At 40.8% G+C, this 26057-nt stretch overlaps 1 protein-coding gene across 2 annotated transcripts in view; it reads right to left on the bottom strand.

Moving 5' to 3' along the window:
• Nucleotides 1-26057, bottom strand: part of NEBL (nebulette) — a gene marked incomplete at its 3' end in the record, with an annotated part of 357458 nt that overhangs the window by 206513 nt on the left and 124888 nt on the right. For both annotated transcript variants that reach the window (XM_080918599.1, XM_080918600.1), the window contains exon 3: nt 21081-21165. In XM_080918599.1, the coding sequence (XP_080774725.1) occupies nt 21081-21165 (85 nt within the window). The remainder of the gene's footprint in view (nt 1-21080; nt 21166-26057) is intronic.

Genomic DNA, 26057 nt, shown 5'->3' with positions numbered 1-26057 from the left:
ATGACTGATGCTGTGTTCACTTAACCCTGAGATTCAGCCAAAGCAACCTATCCCTGAGATACAATCTGAGCCCTGACTGATACTATATTCACCTGGCCCCCCAAAGACTGCATTCCACACTTTCTAGATGTTTTCTATACTTGGGCTGAAATGATTCAAAGCACTCTACACACACATTCTGAGACAAGACCCAAGCAATGTGGTACAATGGCCCTACAGTGTCTTCTAAATGCTCTAACTGCCTCAGAGGCTGGGAAGCTTGCTCCATTTATTCAAACATAAAGATGAACATTTCTCTTTTAATGTCTTTTTCCTTCCCATAATCATCTGTGCTCTAATTCAAAGAAATGCAATTTCATCGTTGGTTCCCCATGCTGATGTTTGAGAAAGGAGCACGTGACATGACCGTAATGACTAAGGAATACAATGAAGACTCCACGAGTAAATGATTTCAAGCAATACAAGCACTTACTATAAAGCACTTCCTTCTCTGAAAGACTTAAAAGATTGAGCTCTAACTGCCTCTGAGAACCGCTTGGAGAAAGACAGCCGGGGGCAGTGTCAAAGAGCTTCCTGGGAATCCCTCACAAGAGCTTCAGCAAAAGGAACGGAGAATAAGGGGAAGACAGATTCTCACAAAACAGGTTTGTCACTGCTCTGCTGAGAAACACAGCCTAGTCCCATCATAAGCTACAGGACAGGAAAAAGAAAGAAAGAGAGAGAGAGAGAGAGAGAGAGAGAGAGAGAGAGAGAGAGAGAGGAAAGAAAGAAAAGAAAAGAAAAGAAAAGAAAAGAAAAGAAAAGAAAAGAAAAAAGAAAATGGTCCTAAGCTGCAGTTGAAGGGGAAGTTTATTTCAGTGCTTGGTGATACCTCACACAATGAGAGAGTTTTATTTTCTTTCCTGGCGAAATGCCCCTCTATCTTCAGGGCTGCAGAATGCTATCTTCTACAAATAGCAGAGGACTCCAAAGAGAGAGGAGCTGTCCCTGATAAGCAGTTCTATGATAAGCCCCCCCCCATCTCAGTTAGGATTTTACTGCTATAAACAGACACCATGACCAAGGCAACCTTTATAAGGACATTTAATTGGGGCTGGCTTACAGGTTCAGAGGTGCCGTTCATTATCATTAAGGTGGGAGCGTGGCAGCATCCAGGCGGGAGAAGCTGAGAGTTCTACATGTTCATCTGAAGGCTGCTAGGAGAAAGATAGCTTCCAAGCAACTAGGATGAGGAACTTAAAGCTAATGCCCAGTGACACACTTCCTCCAACAAGGTCACACTTTCGAATAGTGCCACTCCCTGAGACAAGCATATCCAAACCACCACAAGCCCCAAACAAGGAAGCAATGTTCCTAATGTTTGTTGCTCCTAGTAAACAAAACACTAACTTGAAGTAGAGATTACCAAATTTCATTCCCACCCCCTGCATTCTACCCACTACCCTCCCACCCCACCCCTGCTCCCCTTTTTCTCTCTTTCCTTTCCTTGACCTCTATTCTTTTGGAATGTAAAATGTGGAAGAAATCAGATTCACTGAAGAGGAACAGGGAAAACAGAGGAGGAAGGTGCTAATGAGCTGACTGACAGCCATGGTGGAAAACCAAGTCTGGAATCTTCCCACATGTCCAAGATTGCCTGTGAAACCCGGTCCAGATCCCCAGAGAGCATCCGCAGCTATTACGTTCATGGCCGAAAAGAGCATTCAAAATGTCAGAGCTGAAGTGGTCAAGAGTAAAGTGGTCTAAAGGCGGCCTCTGAGAGCCGCAGTGTCTGCCCTGGCTGAGTCGGTAGCAGACTCCCAAAGTACCAGCTTCCTACCAGACCTCATAAGAAGAGGAAGGTTGGCACACCATGAGGAGCAGGAAGATATTGTGTCACATGTATATCCTACAGGACAAGAACCCACAAGGTCAAAGATTCAGGTGGACACAGATTCATGCCTACCCAAGTACATGATCTGCAGGGCAAAACATAGCATTATCACAAATAGCCCAGGGAAACAGCAAGGAAACACTGCCATTGGCAGAGCCCAGTCTTCAGTAAGGAGGAGGTAACTGGCTTTGCACCCCGTGCATGAACAGATCGCAGCAGCTTAATGTTCCTCAGCGTGTCAATACGCTTTTCAAACACAAGGCCTTTAAAACAACCAATTGCTTTGCTTTCCAGCAAAAAGCTAAGAATTGTTCTTCTCATTCTAAGGTAGCAATTTGATGTACCTGGTTCTCACTCCCATCATACCACATATAATCTAATCGGGTTCTCTAATGTTTTCAGTATCAATTATTCCTTCTTTTTGGATTGATCTAAATGTGTATACCTTTAATCAGGGTGATTTGTTTGGTTCTCAATGTACTTATACTTTTCTTCCAAGATATGAAAGGACCCTGTTCATTATAAATGCCAACCTCTGAATAGAAGAGACTCTTTAGACAAGAAGGAAATATTCCTGATGTGGATAGGAGGGAGTCTGCTTTTTTTTCTCATGTTGGTTTTACATTGTTTTTTTAAATGCATAACAGTTGCTAACATGAGTCATAAGAATTATTCACAAATAATTGTAGGAGTTTTGTGCCCTATTCCAGAAAAAAAATAAACTTTTAATGACTTGCCTTTTCCTTTGCAAAATAAATACTAGAACTCACTCATCAATCACCTACTTACCACTTATGTGAAACGCTACAAAATCATGCTAAACCGTGTAAAATCTGTCATGTCAGAGATCTTTGACATGATATTCACATTTACATCACAAACCCACACAAACGGATTTTCAAAAATAAGAATCCATAGGAAATGAAAAGATTAAAAAGCAATTAATCAATACTATTCAGTGCCCCTTCTCATTGAGGTTAAACAGGAAAGCCATGGGTGAAACCCAGTACTGCAACTTTACTAGTTTCATGGTTATTTTCATTATATAACGTTGCCAGCCCCTAACATCACTAATAACCAGTTTTGTTTTGTTTTTTTTTTTCAAAACGCGGCTGTTAATCTGTTCCTTAAATATTGCTAGGGATAGGGGCTGTGCATGGGAGGAGGTCTGAGGACAACCGGTGTCTCTGTTGTTGCTTCTGTTATTTTCCCATCTCCAAGCCAGCTGGCCTGAGAGGTGTATGAGAGAGAAGTGTGATGTCATGGTCAGTTCTCCTGTGTCCCTCATTCACTAGGCTGCAGATGCATGCCAACACACCCTGCTTTTGACATGAGTTGTAGGAGTTAAATCCAAGGTACTTATGGCGAGTACCCTTTCTTACCCACTGAGCCATCCATCTTACCAGCCCCAGTTCTGCTATATACTTACCACTGTTCACTATACCTCACATTTTATAAATCTTTAGAATACGGGTCCTTGTTGGCATTTCCCCTGCCCTTGCTGAGAACTTTGTCATTCCCTATATTTTAGACTATAAATGTTCTCAAAAGACCTCTTGGAGAAGATTTCAATCAGGGAATGAAACCTCTAAAACTGTGAGGCAAAATACACCTTTTGCCTTTTATAAGTTGGTTAACTCGGGTAGTCTGTTACAATAAAGGGAGACTTACTGTTACAGCTGCACCTTCCCTCATCCTTAGAAACACGGGCTCACCTGGCTGACTTCCCCTGCTATCCTGCTTTGCTGTCTTGTTCCTGATAGCTGTCTCCTGAAAATTCAATAAAACAAATGTCCTTGCCCTCCAATCCTTCAGCAGCCCTACTAGTATTTACTTAAATGGCCTTTTGTTATAAAACCATGTCATAACATGCAGGTTTCAACTACTTTCTGAACACTATTCTTTCCCGAAGATAAAAATCATGGCTTCTTCCTGCGTCCCTCCTGGTACCTGTTACCCAGCACTAAAACTGAGTCTTCTCAATCAATGACTATTGATTGAAGCATGATGTCACGGGTTTCTCACATCGACTTGGGATGCATATATCCTGCTGAGGAGATAAAAGGTTCTCAGACAAAACCTTTCACATCAGAGAAGGATAAAGGCTGCTATCCACACCGGCACAATTACACAGGGGCGACAGAAAAGTGTTCTTCTTACTCTGCTGTGCTTATGAACACAGTAATAAAGAAAAGCCTTGCTCAGTAATCTCAAAATTCTTGGAAATATGAAAGAAAGTGAATTATAAATTTCCAAACAACACCTTCAATTTTTCCCTCTGTTACAGAAATTTATTTCTTGATGGAATTCAAAGAATAAAGAATCCTCCACACAGGGGGATGTTGGGTACAAGTTTGTATTTTACTCCTATGGTTGCCAACTGCAAAAGTCATAAAAACTAAAATTTTCTCTTACATGTAAGAGCACATACACATCTATCTGCCATCTCAGCCATCTAAAAATACTGAAATTTGAGCTTCAGATAATGGATTTTTAAAAGTCCAGATCTTTGCCCTTAGAATGCTATTTTGTATTATATGTCTGTGTGTGTGTTCATAAGTTTCAATTATTGTCATTAGATAGTTTTTCTTAAAGATATAGTAGCACTCAACTTTCCCAAGCAGTTAATTTTTCAAATCATGCCTAAAAGGTAGGACATCTACAATCTCTCTACAACATCTACAACCTGTGTGAGGCCTCCGAGCCGGTGCTCAATTCCTCCTTGGCCAATTTTGCTATTCCATGTGTGTCTAGGAGCTCTCCAGGGTTCCACCAAAGGTTTCCCCTTTGCTGGAAACTCCTGTAAGTGACAACACAAAGGTGTTAGGAGGCTGGATTCTAAAGTTGAATGGTCCATCTGTGGCAAAGAAACCCCAAGGTTTTCATCACATTTCCAGTAGCATTTCTGACCCCAAGATAGGATAGAAGCCACAGGTTTACCATGCTGGGGGTGACAAGAAGACCACCCACCTGGACTTTATTGTTGAGAAAGCTTCCTTGAGTCCAAGAAGCGAAGCAAAACATTTGGGCTGGCATGATATTAAGGAGCAAGCTCTACAAATAGCTTGAAGGGGGTGAGAAGTGAGAAGGGGCAGAAGGGTTTTCCCAAGCCAGCTCACACAGTATTTCCTCTCCAGATTGAGTTTCAAGGAAGTTTGGCCATTCCATTTAGGTAAAGAAAAATGGAGTTATCATTGGCTTCCTTCCAAAGAGAGGTAAACACATCCACGGAGGATGGGAAGGGAATGCCAAATGAGGTGCAGGAGACAGTGGACCTTAGTGTTTGCAGGGCTGTGAACATCTCTTGTGGAGACTCAGTAGATACATGGAAATTGGGGTTCAAGATATCTTCTGCTTGTACCTCAACCACTAGCTTCTCTCTACGTTCTCTTCACCCACACAAAGGCAGCACATTGTGGGGCCGAGAGAGAGACTTTCAGCACACACAGATTGAATCAATAAATAATTGAAGCAGCTTTATGCAAAATCAATTAAAAGAAGTGCTGGCAGGCCCTTCCATGAGATTCTTTAAATCTCAATTTAAAATTGAGAATGTCATGATTCCACCCCATTTTTAATTAATGCCAAGACAGAATTAACAAGCAATATTTCTACCCACCTCTCAGAAAAGGGTCTAATTCTTCATGCTTGTAAGGCTCCGGATTTCTATGAAAAATATGTTGCACTCCCTCTCCTCTATGCTGTATGTTACCATCCTTATCTTTATGTTATTATAACTCTGACACTTGGAGATCAGAGTAATTGGATAATAACCATTGAACTAATAAGATAACTAGCTGCTAGTTCAAAATCTACATGAAGGAACAAAAATTAAAGTAGACACTTTTAAGACATTAAGCAGAAAACAAAAAAGAGAAATTGAAGCTATCCTGGGTTATACAGAAAGTTTAATCTAGCATAAGACACAGTAAGAAAGCCAAATGCTTGGGAAGAGACCCACTGACAGACCTCTTGCCTCCCATGTACAAGGCTCTGCTTTCTGTCCCCAACACTGGAGATGGTAAAAAGGACACTACGAGGCCAGGTAATGACTCTTTCCGTTTATGCTGATGAGATGGTTAGCTGCCCTCTAGAATAGGTAATGTTTTCCATGACATAAAAGCAGTTTAGGTGTGCACATTTTGTAGCAGTCCCATAACATGGTGTTTTCTCACAGCAACAGAAAAGTAACTAAGACAAGAATACAGAGGCAACTCACGTAGCCATCAATAGCAGGAAAGACAAGATTTACATTTTTCTCCGTCTGTTCTGCCTTTTATAAACAGGTAATTCTCCAGGTTAACTTCATAGTTTGCGTGTGTAGACAAGTGTATGAATGAGTAAATCTAGGAATGCTTATATGCATATCTTTGCATAGGTATATATAAAATTTTGTATCTATACTTGCTACTTAACTAATAGATGGTAGAGAATAAGATATTTTTAAATTTAAAAAATTTCATATCCCTGGACTTACTCAGTTCTCCCTTCCGGGGACTTATAAGGCCTGGGGGGGGGGAGTTCAAGACTGGGTAGAAGATCTTCAAGCCAGTGTGGCTGCAGACACACTCAATTCTAAGATAATCCTAGAAAAAAATCTGTTCTTTGTCCAATAGCATAAAGAGACTTAGGCTTTGCTTTACTATGTGGTTTATAAACATTAGACCCATTATAGAAGTAAATTGTTTTAAACCTCTAAGGTTGTTTATGTAATGAAAATAGGATAGGATTCTTGGTTTCACTATTCTTGACTTCTCTGGTGTAAATAGTTTAAAGTCTGGCATATGTACTTGTTAGGGTCTAAAAGTACAGTGTGTTGAAAAAAAACCACTCTGGTAACAAAAGACATGCATTAGGTTTCCTTAGAAGACAGTCACAGACCAGAGTCTGTCAATAACAATTTCACATAAATAGATAGTCAGGCCAATCAAATTCAGAATCATTCCACTAGCCGAGGTTAAACTTGTGTCACCTTCATTTGAAATTTGCCATCATCTTGATTCTCTTATCAGAAGTCAATAGGGAAGAAAAGAGACAGAGAGAGGGAGGGAGGGAGAAAAATAGGTAAGAAAGTTTTTTTAATTTTAAAAAATTTTAATTGTTCTCTTGAGATTCTTTGTAATGAACAACACTCAGTTGAAAAGGTACAAGCATGCAGTACTTGTAAATCTCAGCACTGAGAAGAATGGGGCAGAAGGATAACAGTTGCAGGCCAACCTGGGCTACATATTAAGACTCTTATCTCAGAAAAAAAATTAAAAAAATAGTACAACCAATATTTTTTGGGGGTCCACATAGAGATCTTCAAAAACAACACATTCGTTGTCCAAATAGAAGCTATTTTAAAAGAATTAAAGAGGAGGGCTAGGTGACTACCATCAGGATTCAGGACCTGCACACCGACAGCTGAACTCCCAAACAGCCTCACAAGTGCTCTCCCACCTGAGGCCACAGAGACAGAACTGAGTAATTGCCATCAGAACCCACTGCCTGCTTGCAAACACCCAAACACCCAGGAGCAATCTCCTTTCTGAGCCCATGGGCCCTCAGACAACAGGATAAAAAATTTGAGTCAGAGACAACAAGATCACCTATAATCACTGATAACAAGATGGCAAGAGGAAAGTGCAAAAACCTAAGCAATGGAAACAAAGACAACCTAGCAACATCAGAACCCAATTCTCCAACCACAGCAAGTAGTGGATTTCCCAACACACCAAAAAAAAAAAAAAAAACCAAAATTTAGACTTAAAATCATATTTTATGATGATGATGGAGATCTTTGAGAAGCGCATAAATAACTCCCTTAAACAATTACAGGAAAATCAGGAGAACACGTGTAAACAAATAGAAGCCCTTAAAGAGAAAACACAAAAATCACTCAGAACTATAGGAAAGTACAACCAAACAAGTGAAGGAATTGAAAACAGAAATAGAAACAATAAAGAAATCACAAAAGGAGACAACCCTAGAGATAGAAAACCTAAGAAAATAATCAGGAGTCATAGGCGCAAGCATGAACAACAAACTACAAGAGAAGGAAGAGAGGATCTCAGGAGCAGAAGACAACATAGAAAACATTGACACAGCAGTCAGAGAAAATGCAAAAACCAAAATGCTCCTAATCCAAAAAATCCAGTATATCCAGGACACAATGAGAAGACCAAACCTAGGGATAATAGGTGTAGAAGAGGACGAAGACTCCCAACTAAAAGGCACAGTAAATATCTTCAACAAAATTACAGAAGAAAACTTTCCTACACTTAAGAATGAGATGATCATTAACATACAAGAACCCTACAGAACTACAAATAGATTGGACAAGAAAAGAAACTCCTCTGGACATATAATAGTCAAAACACCAAACATTCAAAACAAAGAAAGAATCCTAAAAGCAGTAAGGGAAAAATGGACAAGTAATATATATAGGCAGACCAATCAAAATTACATCAGTCTTCTCAACAGAGACTATGAAAGCTAGAAGATCCTGGACTAATGTCATACAGACCCAAAGAGAACACAAATTCGAGCCCAGGTAACTATTCAACAAAACTCTCAGTTACCAAAGATAGAGAAACCAAGATATTCCAGGAAAAAAGCAAATTGACACAATATCTGTCCACAAATCCAGATCGACAAAGAATAATAGATGGAAAACTCCACCACAAAGAGGGAAATTTCACCCTAGGAAAAGCAAGAGATTAATTATGCAAGAAAACCAAAAGAAGAAAAGCACACAAACTTAAGTTTACCTCTAACAACAAAAATAACAGGAAATAACAATTACTATTACTTAATATCTCTTAACATCAATGAACTCAATTCCCCAATAAAAAGACATAGACTATCAGACTGGATAAATAAACAGGATCCAGCATTTTGCTGCATGCAGGAAACTCATCTCAGAGACAAAAACAGATACTACCTCAGAGTAAATGGCTGGGAAAAAAACTTTCCAAGCAAACGGCCCCAAGAAGCATGCTGGAGCAGACATTCTAATATCGAATAAAATAGATTTTCAACCAAAAGTTATCAAAAAAGATAACTTTTTCTGTGACTTTTTTCTCGTCACAGAAAAAGAAATCTGTCAAGATAAACTCTCATTCCTGAACATCTATGATCTAAGTGTGGTACACTTACACAATAGAGTACTATTTGGCTATTAGAAACAATGACTTCATGAAATTCCTAGACAAATGGATGGAACTAGAGACTGTCATCCTCAGTGAGATACCCAATCACAAAAGAACACACATGGTATGTACTCACTGATAAGTGGATACTAGCTTCAGAAAGCTCTGAATACCCAAGAAATAATTCACAGACCTTATGAAGCTCAAAAAGAAAGAAGGCCAAATGGGGATACCTCAGTCCTTCTTAGGAGGGAGAACAAAACACTCAAGGGAAGAAATGCAAGGTCAAATAGAGAAACAGGGATTAAAGAAAAGATGATTCAGAGGCTGCCTCATCCAGGGATCCACCACATATGCAGCCACCAAACCCAAGCACTATGGCTGATACCAAGAAGTGCTTACTGGCAGGAACCAAAAAAAGATGCCTTCTCAGGGACTATGTCAGAGTCATACAGATACAGCTGAGCATGTATGCAGCTAACTGTCAGACTGAATATGGAGACTCTAATGAAGGTGCTAAAGAAAAAACTGAAGGAGCTAAAAGAAGTTTCAACCTCATGGGTAGAACAGCATTATCAACCAAACAAACCCTCCAAAACTCCCATGGACTAAAACATCAACCATTGAGCACACATTGAGAGACCTATGGCTTCAGTTGCATATGTAGCTGAAGATAGCAGTGTCTGGCATCAATGTGAGAAGAGGCCTTTCATTCAGGAGGGCACATTTTCCCAGTGTAGGGGAATGCCAAGGCAATGGGGTGGAGAGGGTGATTAGGAGAGAGTCCACCTTTGTGAAGACAAGTGGACCAGGAGGAGGTAGGGAATCAGGGTGGGGAAAGGAGATAACATTTCAAATGTAAATACAGAAAATAATAAAAAATGAAAATAAAACAATAAACACAGGTGAAACTCAAAAAAAAATTAAAGAAACATCTTCCATTTATTTTTTTAAAACAGCTTTTGTGACTATTTCATTTTTGGATAGTGTTTTTTTTTTTTTCAATTGTACCCCTTCATGGATTGTATAACATGCTTATATGATCTAGACAATACCGCGGTGAATAAATGCTGCTACTTCTGTTCAGTATTTTATTAGATATATTTCTATAGATAGATATAGATAATGTAGTTATTGATACAGGCATGTATATAAAACAACCTGCTGGTAACAAATGCTATTGCTCTGCTCTAGTTTTATGCAATGCTCCTAAAACATGGCACAACTAATTGTTGTAAATGTTTGTCTTACTCGAGGGTGTTTTGTTAGATGGTTACTAATGGTCTTTCAAAAGGTCATTGATTTACCAAGAAAGAGGTCTTCTAATCAGCAATTGAAAATTTTTCTCTGTCCATTAGTGTTTCCCATCTGAACTATTGCAGGCACATTTACCTTTTTATTTGCCCGTTATGTTGACTGACAATCAGTTCACATAGTCACAGTCTTACTCTTAGTCCACAGACATATTCTCTCAGATGGCATTAGACCCAATGCCTTTGTGCTTTTCTTCCTTCTCCTTGTTGGGTCCCTTTTAAAGTAAACTTTTATAATACCATACACATTTCTATCGACTTCCACTGTTCATCAGAAGGACAGTTGGTTCAAACACTTCATCTTCTCACTTGATGATACATTTTTGCACTTAAAACAGAGAAGAAGCATCTTCCATCTCCCACCCAACCACCACCAGCAGCCACAGCAGCCAAGCAGCTTCCTGATCCTGTTTCCATCCGAGCCTGCTTTCCTTCCTCATTCCCTCTCTTCCTCCCTCTTCTCAGTTGGAAAGTCATTAGAAACTAGCAGAGGCTAACAAATTTCTAAGGAAAAGTGAATGGATAGTTAGGTCAGATAATTTTTGTTTACGAAGTAGTAATTACATACACACATACATACTGTATGAGAGTTGAAATACTCGGTATTTCATGTGCAGCTGTCTGTCCTCAGAACTATCCCAGAAGACCTTTCCTGAGTTCAGTATTGTCCTTCACATTCAGGTTGTGATGTGATTCTGCCACAGAGTAAAGATATCAGAGCAGCATCCAAATTCCAGAATTCTTTGAAGAATTTGTAAGTGCATCCCAGGATCCCAGCAAACATCCCAGGTTTCCATCACAAGGTATGTCTTCCATGGTCTTTGAGATAGGAGACTGAGCTATTGGGAAACACAGCCTGGGTTTCATCCTGCCCACCATGCTACAGAAGCCCTACATTTGTAACAGGCTTGTGGGAGGACAGGTGTACTTCATCTTACAAGGCTATTTCATTTGCTCTTGCTTTTTCTTCTGCCTGCCTGATATGGCTCTCTCTCTCTCTCTCTCTCTCTCTCTCTCTCTCTCTCTCTGAAACATCACCCACCAGAGAAAGAAGAGGTCACATTTCTGTCTATAGTTAAACTCTTTGATAATTAATGAATCTCTTGGCTAATTAATTGAGAGTATTAATTAATGTGCCTGAGGAGTTAATGAAATAGAAGGACATTGAATTAGCTTCTCAGGGTAAGGAAGGAAAGAAAGATACTGGGCTGAGATTCATGGGCATCATACTTGACTTAACCTTTCGGCCTAGTGAATCAAGTCAAACATGGGTCTCAATAAAGTAATTTGCTTACAGAAATGAAAAGAGAGCAAAGAACAAATGATAGCACTGTAGAGAGATAAAGCCAACCTTTGTGTGTGCTGTAGACTGAGCTGAGAGCCTCATGCATGTTAAGCACACACGTTATTATAGCATCAAGCTATACCCCCAGATGTACCTGCTACTACATAATTGAAGACACTCGGACAATGAAACATGTACAGCAAGAAGGGTGGGAAAGTAAAACAGCCAAGAAACTTCCTAGAGGGATGCTAGCAGATGTAGTCATCCTGATTATCATCCATAGGAAAAAAATCTAAACTCCAGCAATGCCTCTAGGAAAGTAGTAACTGGGTGTTTGTTGGATGGCTCAGTAGATAAGCACAGTTGCTGTGACAGCATGCCGACCTGAGATCCATCCTCAGCACCCACGTAAACAGTTGGGCATGGCCACACACAAACCCATAACCACAATACTGTCGGCAGAGGAGACAGCAGAACTGCCAGCAACCTACTTCCTGGTTCAGTGAGAGGTTTTGTTTTAAAGAACTAATGTACAGAGTAACAAAGCAAGACGAAAATATCCTTTCACACACACACACACACACACACACACACACACACACACACACACACACACACCACATGCACATCATATACATACACACACAATATGTGCACAAAAAAGAAATGTCATAAATGATTTTTAATGTTGGATGAGAAAGAATAACAACTGATATAAGTGAAAAAAATGACACTGTTGACTAAATTTAAAATTCTAGAAATGCATTTTTACCTAAAACTTGACTGTATATATAAATATATATATGTGTATATATATATATATATATATACACATGACAGCAAATCTTCACTAGCTACTCATGTGGGGATAAGACAGATGTCATGTTACTGCTGTATCTGTTAGTATTCCTCGATCAAAATGATCACTCAACACCTAAAGATGTATGGCCCAAGAAAATGAACACCTTGGTCCCTCACATCCCAACCGAAGACACTGCCCATTATATGGACATTATGACAAGATGACATTTTCATCTTCCTTCATTCCTCACCTTTCCTTTTAAACACATGTTGTGAAAACTTAGGCATTTTTCCCAAGGTAAAATGAATTCTCTAGAAAATTTTCTCATAACTAAGGGAGTTCTCACTCATGACTATCAGTCAGTACCAGAGGCAAAAGGAAGCGAATGTTCTTACAGTACCATGGCCAATGGCGTGGATGGTCTACTGTTCTTCAGGGACAGAATTCTTTAATTGCTAACTGGAGATACTGTGCAGAAAACTTTTGCACTGGAGTCGGACGTCAGCTAAAACTGGAGGAAATTTTACAAGTATGTCTGACAAACCAATATTTTATACAAAAGGAACTTTGATGTGTAGATTTGTGTTAAGTCAATACATGATTGGACGGTGAAGAGGTAGGTGGGGAAAAGGCTAGAAAAACAGAAGAGGGGGAGATTCCAAGGGAGGAGATCAAGATGGAGCTGGAGAAAGCAGACTGAGATCCTGGTGGCCATAATTGGAGATAGGTAGATAATAATATTTTAAAAGATTCTATAGATCTTTTATCTAATATAGAAAGGCAGTTTATATATTTGTTTATGGGATATAATCTTATTGTGTAGAGGGATTGAGAATTTAATATATAAAACCTACATGAAAAGCTACTAAGATTTAGAGTCATGTTGTGCCGTGCAGTGGGATAAGAAAACACGCTGGCGGTCATATCAACCCCGGGACAGAAGCAGCAGAGCAGGTGGAGTAAACCGCCTGGAAAGGGAACTGTGTGGAGAGTCTGGCCTGCGCACTGAGTTATGGAGTCCCTGCGCTCAGCTCTATACTAGAGCGGGGTTTTCAGAGTGAGACCGCAGGGGTCGATAAAGAGAGAAGCCTTTTTTAATACTTACTGCAACAGAGATACAAAAGAAAACTTTTGCATATTGCTCACAGGCTCCAACCACACTGGGATTGGAAGAACTAAACATAGTTCTAGCTACGACACAAGGTCCACTCCAAGGGACATAAATATAGTTAAGGTCAAGTCAGATAATTTCCATCTGGCGTCCATATCCCTATGAGGTGTGAAGGGTATGGTTGCTTTGGAGGAAAAGGGAAGTACTGGACTCATGTTCACATTCCTTTGCCCTTGTTTAAAATCCCTTTGACCTCTTAGCATTTGTCTTCTTGGTTACTGGGCACCTTACAGACATAGAATGCCCAATACTATGGCTGTTGTCTTCATAGTGTGTGTTCTCCCTTGGTACAGAAAGAATATAATACTAATCTTCAAACTCTGGCCTTCCTTGACCCTCACAAATCTAATCTCCATGAACACCAACCCACTCAGCTAACATAATTTTCCCAAGAATACAAGGACAGCTCATTACTATAATAGTAAAGTCCCTTGGAGATGACCTTTGAGTATTTTTAACAGCTCTCTATACTGCATCCTGTAACCTGTATCCCCTCCCCATATCACAGAAGACATTAAGGTACCAAGAATGCAGCGCTGGCTCTCTTGCCACTAATATTACTCAGAAGCCCCAGGTCTGGTGTTAAGGTGGGAGAGCCTGGGTATATCTGGGGGGTGGTCCTCTGTTTTCAGATTCCTTTCTTACACATATCTAAGATGTTTTCTACTTTCTCTGACACTTCAGCCAGAACAAGAGGAGTCGTTATCAAAACCTTCTTCCTTTCTACCATAACCAAAAATAAGTGGCTCACACAGGAAACCACACTCTTTCTTCACAAAGTGGCAATCTCTTCACTCCCTTCTCTGGAACCATTAAATGTGAATCCTATGGCAGAACATGACTTAAGGGAGAGAAAGAACATGATTCCAAACTATGGAAATGAAAGGCTTTATAATCAATTCTCAATGTCAGCAGGAAATTGGTTTTAAGATGGCCTAATGCTCAGCTACTAATACCAAAATCCACAGGCACTTAAGTTCCCTACATAAGATGGGATGATGATACCTGTAAATAGCTATAGATATATAGATGATAGATAGATAGATAGATAGATAGATAGATGATAGATAGATCTAAAAATAATAGCTCTCTGATTCTGAAACACCCAATAGTAGCAAAGTAATCTGTAGCCTGCTCATCCAAGACACAATGTCCATATCCCACACCAGAAGCTGGAGTTGGGAAAGGAAGTTGGGTAAATGGAGGTCATCAGTGCATCAGCCTTGTTGGAACTCAGGAAACAGATGGAAAGGCTATGGGTTGTTTGGAGAGACTAAAGAGTAAGGCACCAGACCCTTGCAATTAAAGGCTCCAAAACTAGTCATAACACAGCACTTCAAAACATCCCATCTATCCCCCTGTCTCTCACTATTGACATTGTTGTCTCTTACATCATTTTAGTCATGAGTAAAAGGGGGATCTGACTTATGTGAAATTGTAGGGGATGGCAGAGTCTCAAAGGTTAGAGTAAACATCTGTTCGGCATCCTCTGTTCCCTGAAAGAAATGTGCTCTGTCCGTGGATTCATGTTTCTCCTTTGAAGTTTTTATTCACATTCATCCCTTCTAGATATGAGACATAATCTTTCTTTATTTTTCATGGCCCCAAAACGTTGAAGAGAAGCACACTGAAGCTTCTCTCTAATGAACTTTTACCTCCACATCCGCAAATCCATGGGCATCGTGGGAAAGAAGAGCCACCATACTGTGGGAACCCAGCATCAAACAGTGAAAAAAAAAATCCAAGAATGAGACAGGCAGAGCTGCCAAAGTCAGAAAAAGAAAGCTAAGTGACAACTATGAAAGGCTTATTGTCCAAACCCCCCAGAGCACAGTAAGCACCCACAGAAACTATCTATCAAGACTGCTCACATTTAGAAGTCTGAAGTGCCCAAGCAAATTAGTGATGGTTGGAGACTCCAAGTTGGTGAGAGAAATCAGCCAAGATGAGGAAATAGAAAGAGAACATATCTGCATTTAGATGTAGCCCCCGTGGTTAGCATGCAGCAAAGAAAACTGGGATCCAAGATGCATCTGTCTGTAGAAGGGAAGCAGGCCTCCAATTCCTTGAAATGCTGTTAAGACATAATCACACCAGGTGTGGGGATGGTGAGCTCAAGCTTGTAAAACAAACGTGATAATGTAAGTTTAGTGCGCAGAATCCACCTAAAGGTGGAAGGAGAGAACTGACTCCACAGAGTTGTATTCTGACCTCCACACATGGGCCGTAGCACATACCTGCCCACAGGTGCACTTATACACCATAATAACAAATGATTTTTAATTGGGCACTGTGATGCATGCTTGTAATGGTAGCATTTAAGAGGCAGAAGCCAAGAAGATTGTGGATCTGAGACTAGATTGGGCTGCCCTTGTCAAATAATAACAAATATGAATAATTAAGGGGCTGGGAAGGTGAGTCAGTGGGTAAAGTGGTTGCTATCCAAGCATGAGGACCTGAGTTCATATCCCCAGCACTCAGGACAACATAATCACAGCAACACATGTCTATGATCCCAGCTCTGAAAGTCAGAGGCAGGCAATTCCCCAGGGCTTATTGAAACACTAAACTCAGGTTCACTGAAAGATATCAGCCAGTCAACAAGGTAGAGAGCACTAGAGGATACCTCTGGTCTCCATATGCACACGAATAGGCAAGCATATCTAGGCACATAAATGCATGCACACAGTCATATGCACACCTATAAAATATAATAATATCAATAAAATAACCTCAACTCTCTTTAAAGGTCATATTGCAATTACTATTTTCCCTTGGAAAGAAAACCACCATTTGGGATGAGGCTCAGAGCCTTATGAATATCTGACAAGCACTCTGCCACTGAGTCAGATCCTCAGATCCTAGTGAACGCCTTTCAAATTGAACTGCCACTGGAGGAAGCTCTTGCTTTGGGCGAGATAGCCAGTAGCTAAAGAAGACCTTCTAGACAGGGACTATGTAGTGGAGAGGTACAGCAGATACTGGAGGCAAGCCAGAGAAAGATAAGCATGCTACAACATTCTCTTTGTGGGGCTCCCGGGGCTTCTGTTGAACACGCCTCCATTATGCTCGCAAAGACATTTGGCTTATTATGTTCCCTATAAAAACAATCATGTAACCCTAACTGCTATCGCGAGCTACACATTATAATCCATGTTTTCTATGCCTCTGCAAAACCTTAAGAGATTAAAGTAGAACCAACAAGGAGTACAAATGATCTGTATCCTGGCCGTAATCACCCTTACTCTTTTATAGTGTCAGTGATCGTAAATTACATATCCTCCATTAGAGAACATGGGGAGGCCCAATCCCCATTGCTTCCAGCAGGATTGCAAACAGCTGAACTGGTCCTCTCAGAGGCCAAGTGAGGAAACTACTAACGTTTCATCTTCATTTTGAGTAGCAGCTTTCAGAGTGGTGCCCTCTAAAGCTTGGGGTCTCTACTCTGGAAGTGGGAAAGCAAAGAGAAGTGGGAATTATGAGGGAGCAGGGGTCTGTTCCTGCCTGGCCTTGGGTACACAGCCTCATTTTGTTCTCTGGAAAGAGGTGGGTGTCCATTGAATGTTAAAAAAATAATAATTTCCCTAGCGATAAAAAAGTCTATAGACTCCTGACCCAGAGAACTGACAATATTTGAGCTTTCTCTTTCTCAAAGAGAGTGCAGACCACCCACACTGGAAAGACAGACTTTTCCTATATCACAATATTAAAATGGTAAGCTCAGAGGACTCCCTCCATAAGTCATCTGGCTGGAGATCACTTCAGCTTGCTCCAAATTATACAGTTGGCTTCCAAATTTTGTTTAAAAGTCACATCTTTGGAAGTTAAGGCTCAATTTCTTTTGAACTGTTTTTATTACATTAATTGTGTGTACATGTGTATGTTGGCATGTTCATGTGCTCACATTCCCTGACATACATGCGGAGGTCAAAAGATAGCCTGCAGCATTTCATTTTCTCCTTCAACAGGGAAGGTGGGTCCCAGGCATTGAACTCAGGTCCTATAGCTTGGCAGCAAATGCCTTTGCCCACTAAGCCATCTCTGAGCAAGCCGGGGCTCACTTCTTACCATAAAGAGAAGATATTATGTTGATCCCCAGAAGCTATAAAATCCAGATACTCCACAGGGAAATTATAACATTATCCACTGAAGGCAACGTTCTACTTTCTGTCCTTGTCAAACGGGTCACACAGCCCAGTGGGGGGTTTGCAAGCACTACTGAAGCAATATTTTGAAGCACTTCATCTGGTGATGTTTGATAAAAGAGGAGCAAGTCATGATAAAAGGGCTTTCCTTTCTCTCTTCCTCCTGATCGCCAGGTTCCAGAGCAACCCATATTCACCACCACCTGTGGCTGGCCAAGTGGATGTCCCCCACTTGGATCTTATGCAAGTTGGTAAATGCCTGTTAGCCACTATTTTGCACAGTCCAGAGACGCTAATTCCTAAAGTGCTTGCTTGTCTCCCAGCATTTGATCTCACTTTCTGATGACAAGTTGGAACCTATAAAGCCCATAGATGCTTGAGGGGATAGAGTAGTGGTTAAAATGCTGACAGCATCAGCAGCATCACAAAATAGTGGGAGGAAAGAAAAGAGCTAACAGGTAAAGAGATGATGGCATATACCCATAAGTAACTGCCTGGATGGGACTGGAACTAATTTTCTTGTTCCTTTTATTTTTTTTCTCACTTGATAAGTCAGATAACGAAGGAGAGAAAGTAACTAGTATAATGCAAAGAATCCTAAAAGGTTTCAGAATTGGAAGACTCTAAAATATGAGCCTATTTAATTCATGCAACATCAAAACTTGCCAAAATAAGTATACAAAAAAATTAATAGTCGGTCTTCCTCCCAAACCAGTGAGCTGCTCAGAATTTCAGAGATCGAGACTCTAAGCAAATGATCTGTTGCAGAGTCAGATCATTTAGTAAGTTAAAATTAGACTTTAAGATGCCATTCCTAAGTACTACAATTAGGGGAAATATCACTCTACAGTTTTCCAAATGTGGTTAGCAGAGATGTAACCTCACAGACAAAATTCCAGCAGCTTCTTCCTACCCGTGCTGCCCACAGCTCCTCCTGCACATGTGCTGTGCATCCTTTGTACGGCAATGCTTTGCTTATACCTATTCTCTTGGCTTTTTCAGAGCAAAAGGACTAGGGTACTGGTTATGGCACTGGGAGGACACAGATCCAGGTTTAATTTTAAGTTTAACCCCGTATTTGGCAAGCTTGGAAGGCCAAGTTAGGTAAATCCTCTATCAGATGTTTCACTCAAATAAGACAATAAAAACATGCCTGTCTCCAAGGGCTGATTGAGAGGTAGTAAAAGATCTGCTTAGGAAGCAGCAAGTATGATGTTGATGAAGATGTGACTTTAGATCCGTGACACTTCCCAACTCCTTGTGCATGGCAATATTTACTCCAATATAAAGAGCATAGGTTCCTGTCTTCTGAACAAAGCTGAATTTCCCACGTTGCCTGCCCAATGACATGCTGCCCATTCTTTCTAGAGAAGATCAGAGTTGAGCAAAATCTTACAGAGAATCTGATGCCCTCAGCTGGTAACTGCCTGGGATCCTATAGTACTCTGTGCATATCTCAGAGCTCTTGTTCCATCCACCTGGTATCATCTGTTCATGCTGTTTCCAAAGTCAGCAGCTATCTACAAGGGGAAGGATAAAATTAGCCTTCCACAAAGTCACAAGCTCCCTTTCAGATTGCATTTTCAAAGCCCTGTATACGGTGGGCAGCTATTAGGTACTGGCTCTTCAGCGAGTGAAGATACCCACAACTCATCACCGTACCCAGAGGGAGCTGTGTGCTTATAAAAAACAGAGTCAATGTTTCTATGAGATTCTCCTTAACCTTCAAGGCTCCACTCACACCCAGACATGAGCATGAAGCTCTGTTCCATCCAGTCACACAGATCCCTCTCTCTGAATCTATATTGTCAATTAAGTTTAGTCATCCAATATGCGGACTGGTCCTGTGTCCTTACATGCTCTGTAAGCTCAGTAAGAAGAGTGATAACTCACTAGAAGCTATTCCCTGCAGTACCAGGGTACTGTGCAACAGCACCTGTGCAACAGATAAGAAACAAGCAATTGATTGCTGGAGTGATTTATATTTTCTGGTATGTTTAAACTGATTCCCCATGATTATTTGATGACCCCTGACTTGGGAAAAAGAGAAGCCTGGTGATGTGCAAAGGCTGAGCCCAAGTCCTGACGCTGCTAGGATGTAAAGCAGAAATGTCTCTACCAATATAAGACCACTGCCGTTTGGAAATTAATGGCTTAGCACACCAACATTTTATACAAATCATACATTAGCTCCAGACCAATTTTCATGGCATTAATCCAACAGTGAATTCTACTTGTGCTCTATTCCTAACAAGTGGACTGAGAAATGGTTCCATGTGCCACAGAAGGAGACTAAAGGTAATCACGAGCTCCCATCATGAGAAGACAAACCACAACAGATCGATCTCACCCTAGGCCACTGTCAACCTTTGTACAGAGCTCCAGGCTCACATTTTCAACAATGTTTAATTAAGTACTCCTTTTCTTCACAAGTTCTCCCCTCTTTTTCCTTTTTATATCAAGGGCTCTCCAGAGCATCATAAGTCTTCACAAACTTAATTTTAAGAAAACTTTCAAAATGCTTTTATGCTCTACCTCACATGACACTTGTGGCCCCCTCAGTCAGGTAACAAGGCAAACGAGATGGTCTTGTTTCAGAGAAGCACAAAAACCAGCTGGTCCAAGGCCCTTCCTTCCCGCTTCTTTCCCCTCTTTCTCCCTCCGTCCTTGGTGCAGTTTTGAGTACAGTAACACTGACCAATAATCTGCCAAGAAGTTACCCGACACCCCCCTCTACTGTGTCCATCATGGTAACGTCTCCTGGTGTTTCCCTGACCTATGCTTTTCATTGAAATTGGGCATCCCCATAAAAAACCCTGCCACTCAAAGCCCGCATCCCGGCCCAGGTTGGCATCTAAACTGGTTAATTGGGAGCCAATAGTGGCACTTTAATCTTTGTTCATGCTGTCAGTGTGACATATGAAGGAACATGAATAAAGTGACCCAAGAAAGACACAGCTGGATGCTGGTGTGGGATCCAGCGAGTGTGAGTCCCATGTGCAAAGCAATGGGGTCAAGCTACTGCCTTGTGTTTCCCCACACATCTGCAGTATGAAGACATGACTTACAAAATGTTTTTAAACACTTAGGACCAAATAAATCAATATTGCTGGGAAACATTTACTCTGACCAGAAGTCATTTACTTGCCCTAGTCACGTGTGAATAACAAAACTGAGAATATTGGGGTAATCCAAGAGTGGGACCAGCATTTTCACCCAGGGTGCCCACACCTCCTGTCAGTCTCCCTGCTGGCTGGTGGCTGGCAAGGACAATACAAGGATGACATTCTCATAAGGATGGCTTAAGGGTCCTTTTTGGTAGCTGCATCGTAAAGCGAGCCTCCTGCTCGTAAGTTACCTGGCTCTGCAGTTCGCTCTGCTGCTTTAGACGAAGGTTCTCGGGTGTGTCCGCCACCGTGGTAAAGGACTGCTTTGGGTAGTGTCTGCAAAGAGATAGGTTTTGAAAACCATGATTAGAACAACTTGCTATACAACATTTGGTTTATAAACATCTTTTAGTTCTTTTGCTTGATTGGCCCTCTATATTGAGATGTCCGTTTATTTATTTATTCATTCATTCATTCATTCATTCATTCATTCAATTTATGAGTTTCCATGTACCCAACCAGTCCCAGCCTGGCAGCTTCTCCCCTATTTTCCCTTTTCCCCGTCGCATGAGATCTGCCTTCATGCGCCACCCGCGGCAGGCACCGTACATGGTCTGTGTTCTTGGCTCAGTTCACACCACCACCCAAGAGATCCCGCCCATTCCTGCAGCCTTTAGGGCTTGTTTTTTTGCTGAATTTTCAACTCAGTTTTTGTGGGGCAGTGAACTGTGAGAGGTAGCCTGGTCCTCGGTTGAGCTAAGATTAAGAGCCCCAGAGACCCTGAAAGAACCGTAGGAGCTTGGCCTGCTCCTGGGCAACAGGCCCCTTGCATTAGTCACAGCCCCCCATAGATCTGTGGCCATCAGTCATGTAAGGGCAACACCCAAAGCGCTGCACATGTAGATGAGGAAAAGGACATGACCTGTGGTCACATGGGCTCAAGACAGATATCCATGCTAATGAGGTACATAGAGGCCTGGAGGTTTAGCTAATTACCTTTTCTTCCCAGACACTCCTCCCTGCAAAAGGTATTTAATCTCAGGTCCACCATGAGAAGGGGGAGGAGTTACTCATCCACCTTCTGCCATGACAATAAATGCCTTAAAACCATGAACTGTCCCACAGGGATCCACCGTGGGAAGCCATGGAGAAGGCCTTCGCCTATAGAGCCACTGTCTTGTCTCCCTTAGAAGGCCTCTCTGCACTCCCAGCCATGACCACCACCAAGCCCACGTCTGCCACAGTCAGCCAGGACTCCTCTACTTTCAGCAGCACAATCTCAGAGTTCCACCTCCCCAAGCTGCAGAGGAGACACACAACCCTACAAGTTTTTAAGTTTGTTTGCTTTTTTTTTTTTTTTTTTTTTTTTTTTTTTTGCAACATTCCACATCCACTACAAACTCTGTCAGCCTGCAACTCAGTCATTTATCACTTCCCCATTCCTAAAACAAACACCTCCTCCACTTTCTGTCTTCCCATTTTTATTTGGACTGAAATGAATAAGTCAGATATCTTAGGATGACCTTAACATCTGACATATTAACTACTTGCCATCTCTGTCTGATACACACATACATACATACATACACCGCACACACACACATACACACAAACAATACAACACTTACTGGTCTTGTCCTTTTGGCCTTCCTGTCTTTATTATTGAAATAAATGATCCAAATTCAAACCTGATACATCGCCTAGTACAACCTCTCCCTGGTTCGATAGTGTCCCCCTGATCTGAGATTAAAAGTCCGAGGTCCTGTCCTCCAAGGCCCCTGTGTCCAACCCTCTCCAGAGTTCTCACTCATTTCTTGCTCTGGCCAAGGGGATCACTCAGTCCTCAGATTCACCCTCCTTGTTCCCTCTCCCACGGAAATGTCATTCCTCTTGCCTGGAGCATCTGTCCATTTCCTACTCCACATCCTTTGGCTACCACAGTTACCTTGCTGGTCTTGCTTAGATGTCACTCTCTCAGAGAAGCATCCAAGACCTCCTAGGTTGGGTGGGAACAGGGTCTGGATATGTTTTCCTACCCTTATTTTACTGTTAAATACCCTCATTCGTGTTTTCTGACTAGCCCCTTCATGACCCCTCTTAGGAAAGCTCTGTGGCAGTAAGAACTGGCGGTCCTTTCCCTTGTCAGTACACTCTTGGCGCTATCTCCAGTCCTACTGGTGCTTGGCTTTCAGTGTGAGCTCAGTGAATATTTGCATGGAAGAGAGATGGAGGGAAAGAAAATGAATAGTGATGCAGGGATAGAATCAGGTAGAATAACTTCTCATGTTCTCCAGGACTGTGGGGAGACGATGGTTGACACTGGCTAATTTGCTATTTCAAAATAGCTAGGAGAGATGACTTGGGGTGTTTCCAACACTCACACAAATGATATATTTGTGTGGCACTACAGATATGCCAATGATCCTGAACTGATTGCTATACATTTTACACATGTATGGAAATGCTATTTTATACCCATAAATATGTAAAATTATTATGTGTCAATTAAAGATAAACATAATAAAATATTCCAGACAGAAGAAATGGAAGAATGGAGGGAAGACATCCAAATCCTAAGAGATGAAGGTGGACCACAGGGCAGGTTTGATAGCTATACACTGTCACACTTGGGCAAAGATGCAGGTTGCCTTTCAGTATGACCTTCAGGTGGGGTAATGGCATTACTTCCATGTAAGTAAGCAAATACTAACTCAGGAATGTGTTCCTCTCCACTCATGGTGCAAACATTCAGCCAAAACATACAAGACATATCTAAATGATGTGGTTCCATCAGCCTAAAACTCATGAAGCTTGGACCTGCTCCTCAAAGAATGTGCCCTCTCTTCCCACTCCCCACCCCCTCCTTTACTGATGCTCACCTGTGTAGCTTTCCGTGGTTTCTCTGACTCTTTCAAAGCCTCATGGTTTTAAACTCTACTTGCAGAAAGTTCTTTTTACATCCCTGTCTCTGGCATCCAGAGAGAATACTGGTGTAAAAATCTTTTTTAGCACAAATAAATTCTCTAAAACCTATTCAATGTGCATTAGCACTTATAAAATAAATACCAGGTATTCTATAACCTTGTGCAGTGAGATACAGGGCAGGGAGATGTATATCCATGCTTTATATGTCTGCATCCTCCAATAATTTAACACCCTACAGCATTAATGTTCCAGGAAACTGAAATTATCCACATAACTATTAGAATCATTTTAACTATTTTTTGTTGACATTCTACAAAAATCTTTACATTTTTCTTGTCATCTCTGAGCACATACAAACTCAATTTACATTATTCACAACAGTTTAGAGCCACATCAATGTGGGGTCATGATCACTCTTTCAAAGTTTACAAGGATGGTTGATCTAAATGGTTCAAGTTCATTGTTCTTTTCCTAAACTGATGCTGTCAAGAGATCACTTCTCACATGGCCCTAGGTCCCTTTTTTTCTTATCTTTCCTTCTTCTAACTCAGACTAAGAAAGTACACGGCTGATCAGTATATTCACCAACTCTAGTAAGTATCTACAGTAAGTATGGTGTGTTCCTCTCCTGCTAAACCCTTCTAAGGACAACTTTGGCACTGCGTTCCAGACAATAGACAGGTCAAGATAAACAGACAGCTCCACTGAGCTATGGATTGAAATTTGAACTTCACTAGACTTTAAATGTAGCAACTGTAGATTGCCATACTTGAGGGCTGGAAAATATATTTTAGCAAGATTTTTCTCAAAATGTATCCTATGATATTACATAAAGTTTCACAGATATCTGTGAGGCTCTGCTATGTTTCATTTAAAAAATTATCATGCTGGTTTTTAAACTGTCATCAAAACGCACTCTCACATGTACTATGAAACCTTTAGCCTGCTCAGCCCCAGCTACATCCACCTGCAGGTGAACTCATTCGGGGTGAGAAGGAATTCTTTATGAAGCCACTCTTCACCTGCCAATCATGTTCAAGTGAAAAACCCCATGAGCTTTTCAAGAACATGCTACTGTTGAGACAAAATGCCTTGCTGCACATACTTGGAGGTCCTATTAGAAAAGTAAAAATAATTTCTACTGGGCTCCTCACTGGCCACACAAACTTCTAATTTTGAAGTCTCATTTCATAAAAATCAGTTCTTCTTACCACTGAATTTTATAGTGAAAAAATGTAATGGAATTTAATTTTCAAAATACATGCATATAAAGAAACACCGCTTTTATATGTTTGATCTTAGCAGCACATATGAAGTCCTATTTGGAAAGTGGGTTCAAAAACAACTGAAAATGTGGGTGGTTTTTTTTTTTTTTTTAAGAAGACACAGTTTGCTAACCTGATTATAAAACAGCAGACTTACTGACAGGTTGTGCAAAGTTACTGTTATATTTACAAGTATAAAAAGATGCCAAGACATCACACTTTTCCAATATCCATTCCAATCTTGCCTTTCAGTGATTTTTGTTTCATAGTAGGTTAATCTATATATAACTTTCTGTAAGAACTGTGACAAAATGAAATTCTCTAAAATCTCAATGTGGAGAAGAAAAACTGGGTTTATTTATTAGTGTGTACATCCATATATGCAGGTATGTGGTGTGCATATGTGTATTTATACATGTGCAGAAGTGTGTGTGTGTGTAGGACAGAGGACAATCTCAGGTATCTATCCTGTTCTTTGTCCATTGTCTCTCATTGTTCTGAGTCTCATGAACTAAGGTAGGCTGACTGGCCAACGAGCTCGGAAATCCTGTCTCCTACCTATGGAGCATTGGGATTATAGCCCCATACAACCACATTTAGCTTTTTTTTTTTTTTTTTTTTTTTTGAAACATGGGTTCTGGGTAATCTCAGGTCCTCATGCTTGCACACCAAGGGTTTTACTATCTAAGTTATCTCTTCAGTCCCCTAGTTTAGTCTTATAACCAAACTAATAAATATGGAGGGAAAGAAAGTATGCATGCAAGAAATTATATCACAGGTCATGGGTAATAACCCAAATGAAGATCTGTGGATTTGACAAGTCAAGTCATAGAGCTACCAAAACTTGAGAGTTTTTGGTCTTCACATAAAAATGTCTGTCAAGAAAAAGAAGAGCCCATGAGTTGAAAGCATAAGGCTCAGAAGAAATTCGTGTGATTACAGAGATGTCAGCAATGAGTGAACTGTATGAAACAGTGTTTACAACGTAAGAAAAGCTTCATCAATTCACCCATCCTAGGTAGATCTAGAAATGCTGTC

Source organism: Micromys minutus (assembly GCF_963924665.1).
Source record: "Micromys minutus genome assembly, chromosome: 6".
Classification (NCBI taxonomy): domain Eukaryota; kingdom Metazoa; phylum Chordata; class Mammalia; order Rodentia; family Muridae; genus Micromys; species Micromys minutus.
The sequence above is the reverse complement of the archived record's forward strand: the minus strand, read 5'-3'. Positions and strand labels throughout refer to the sequence as shown.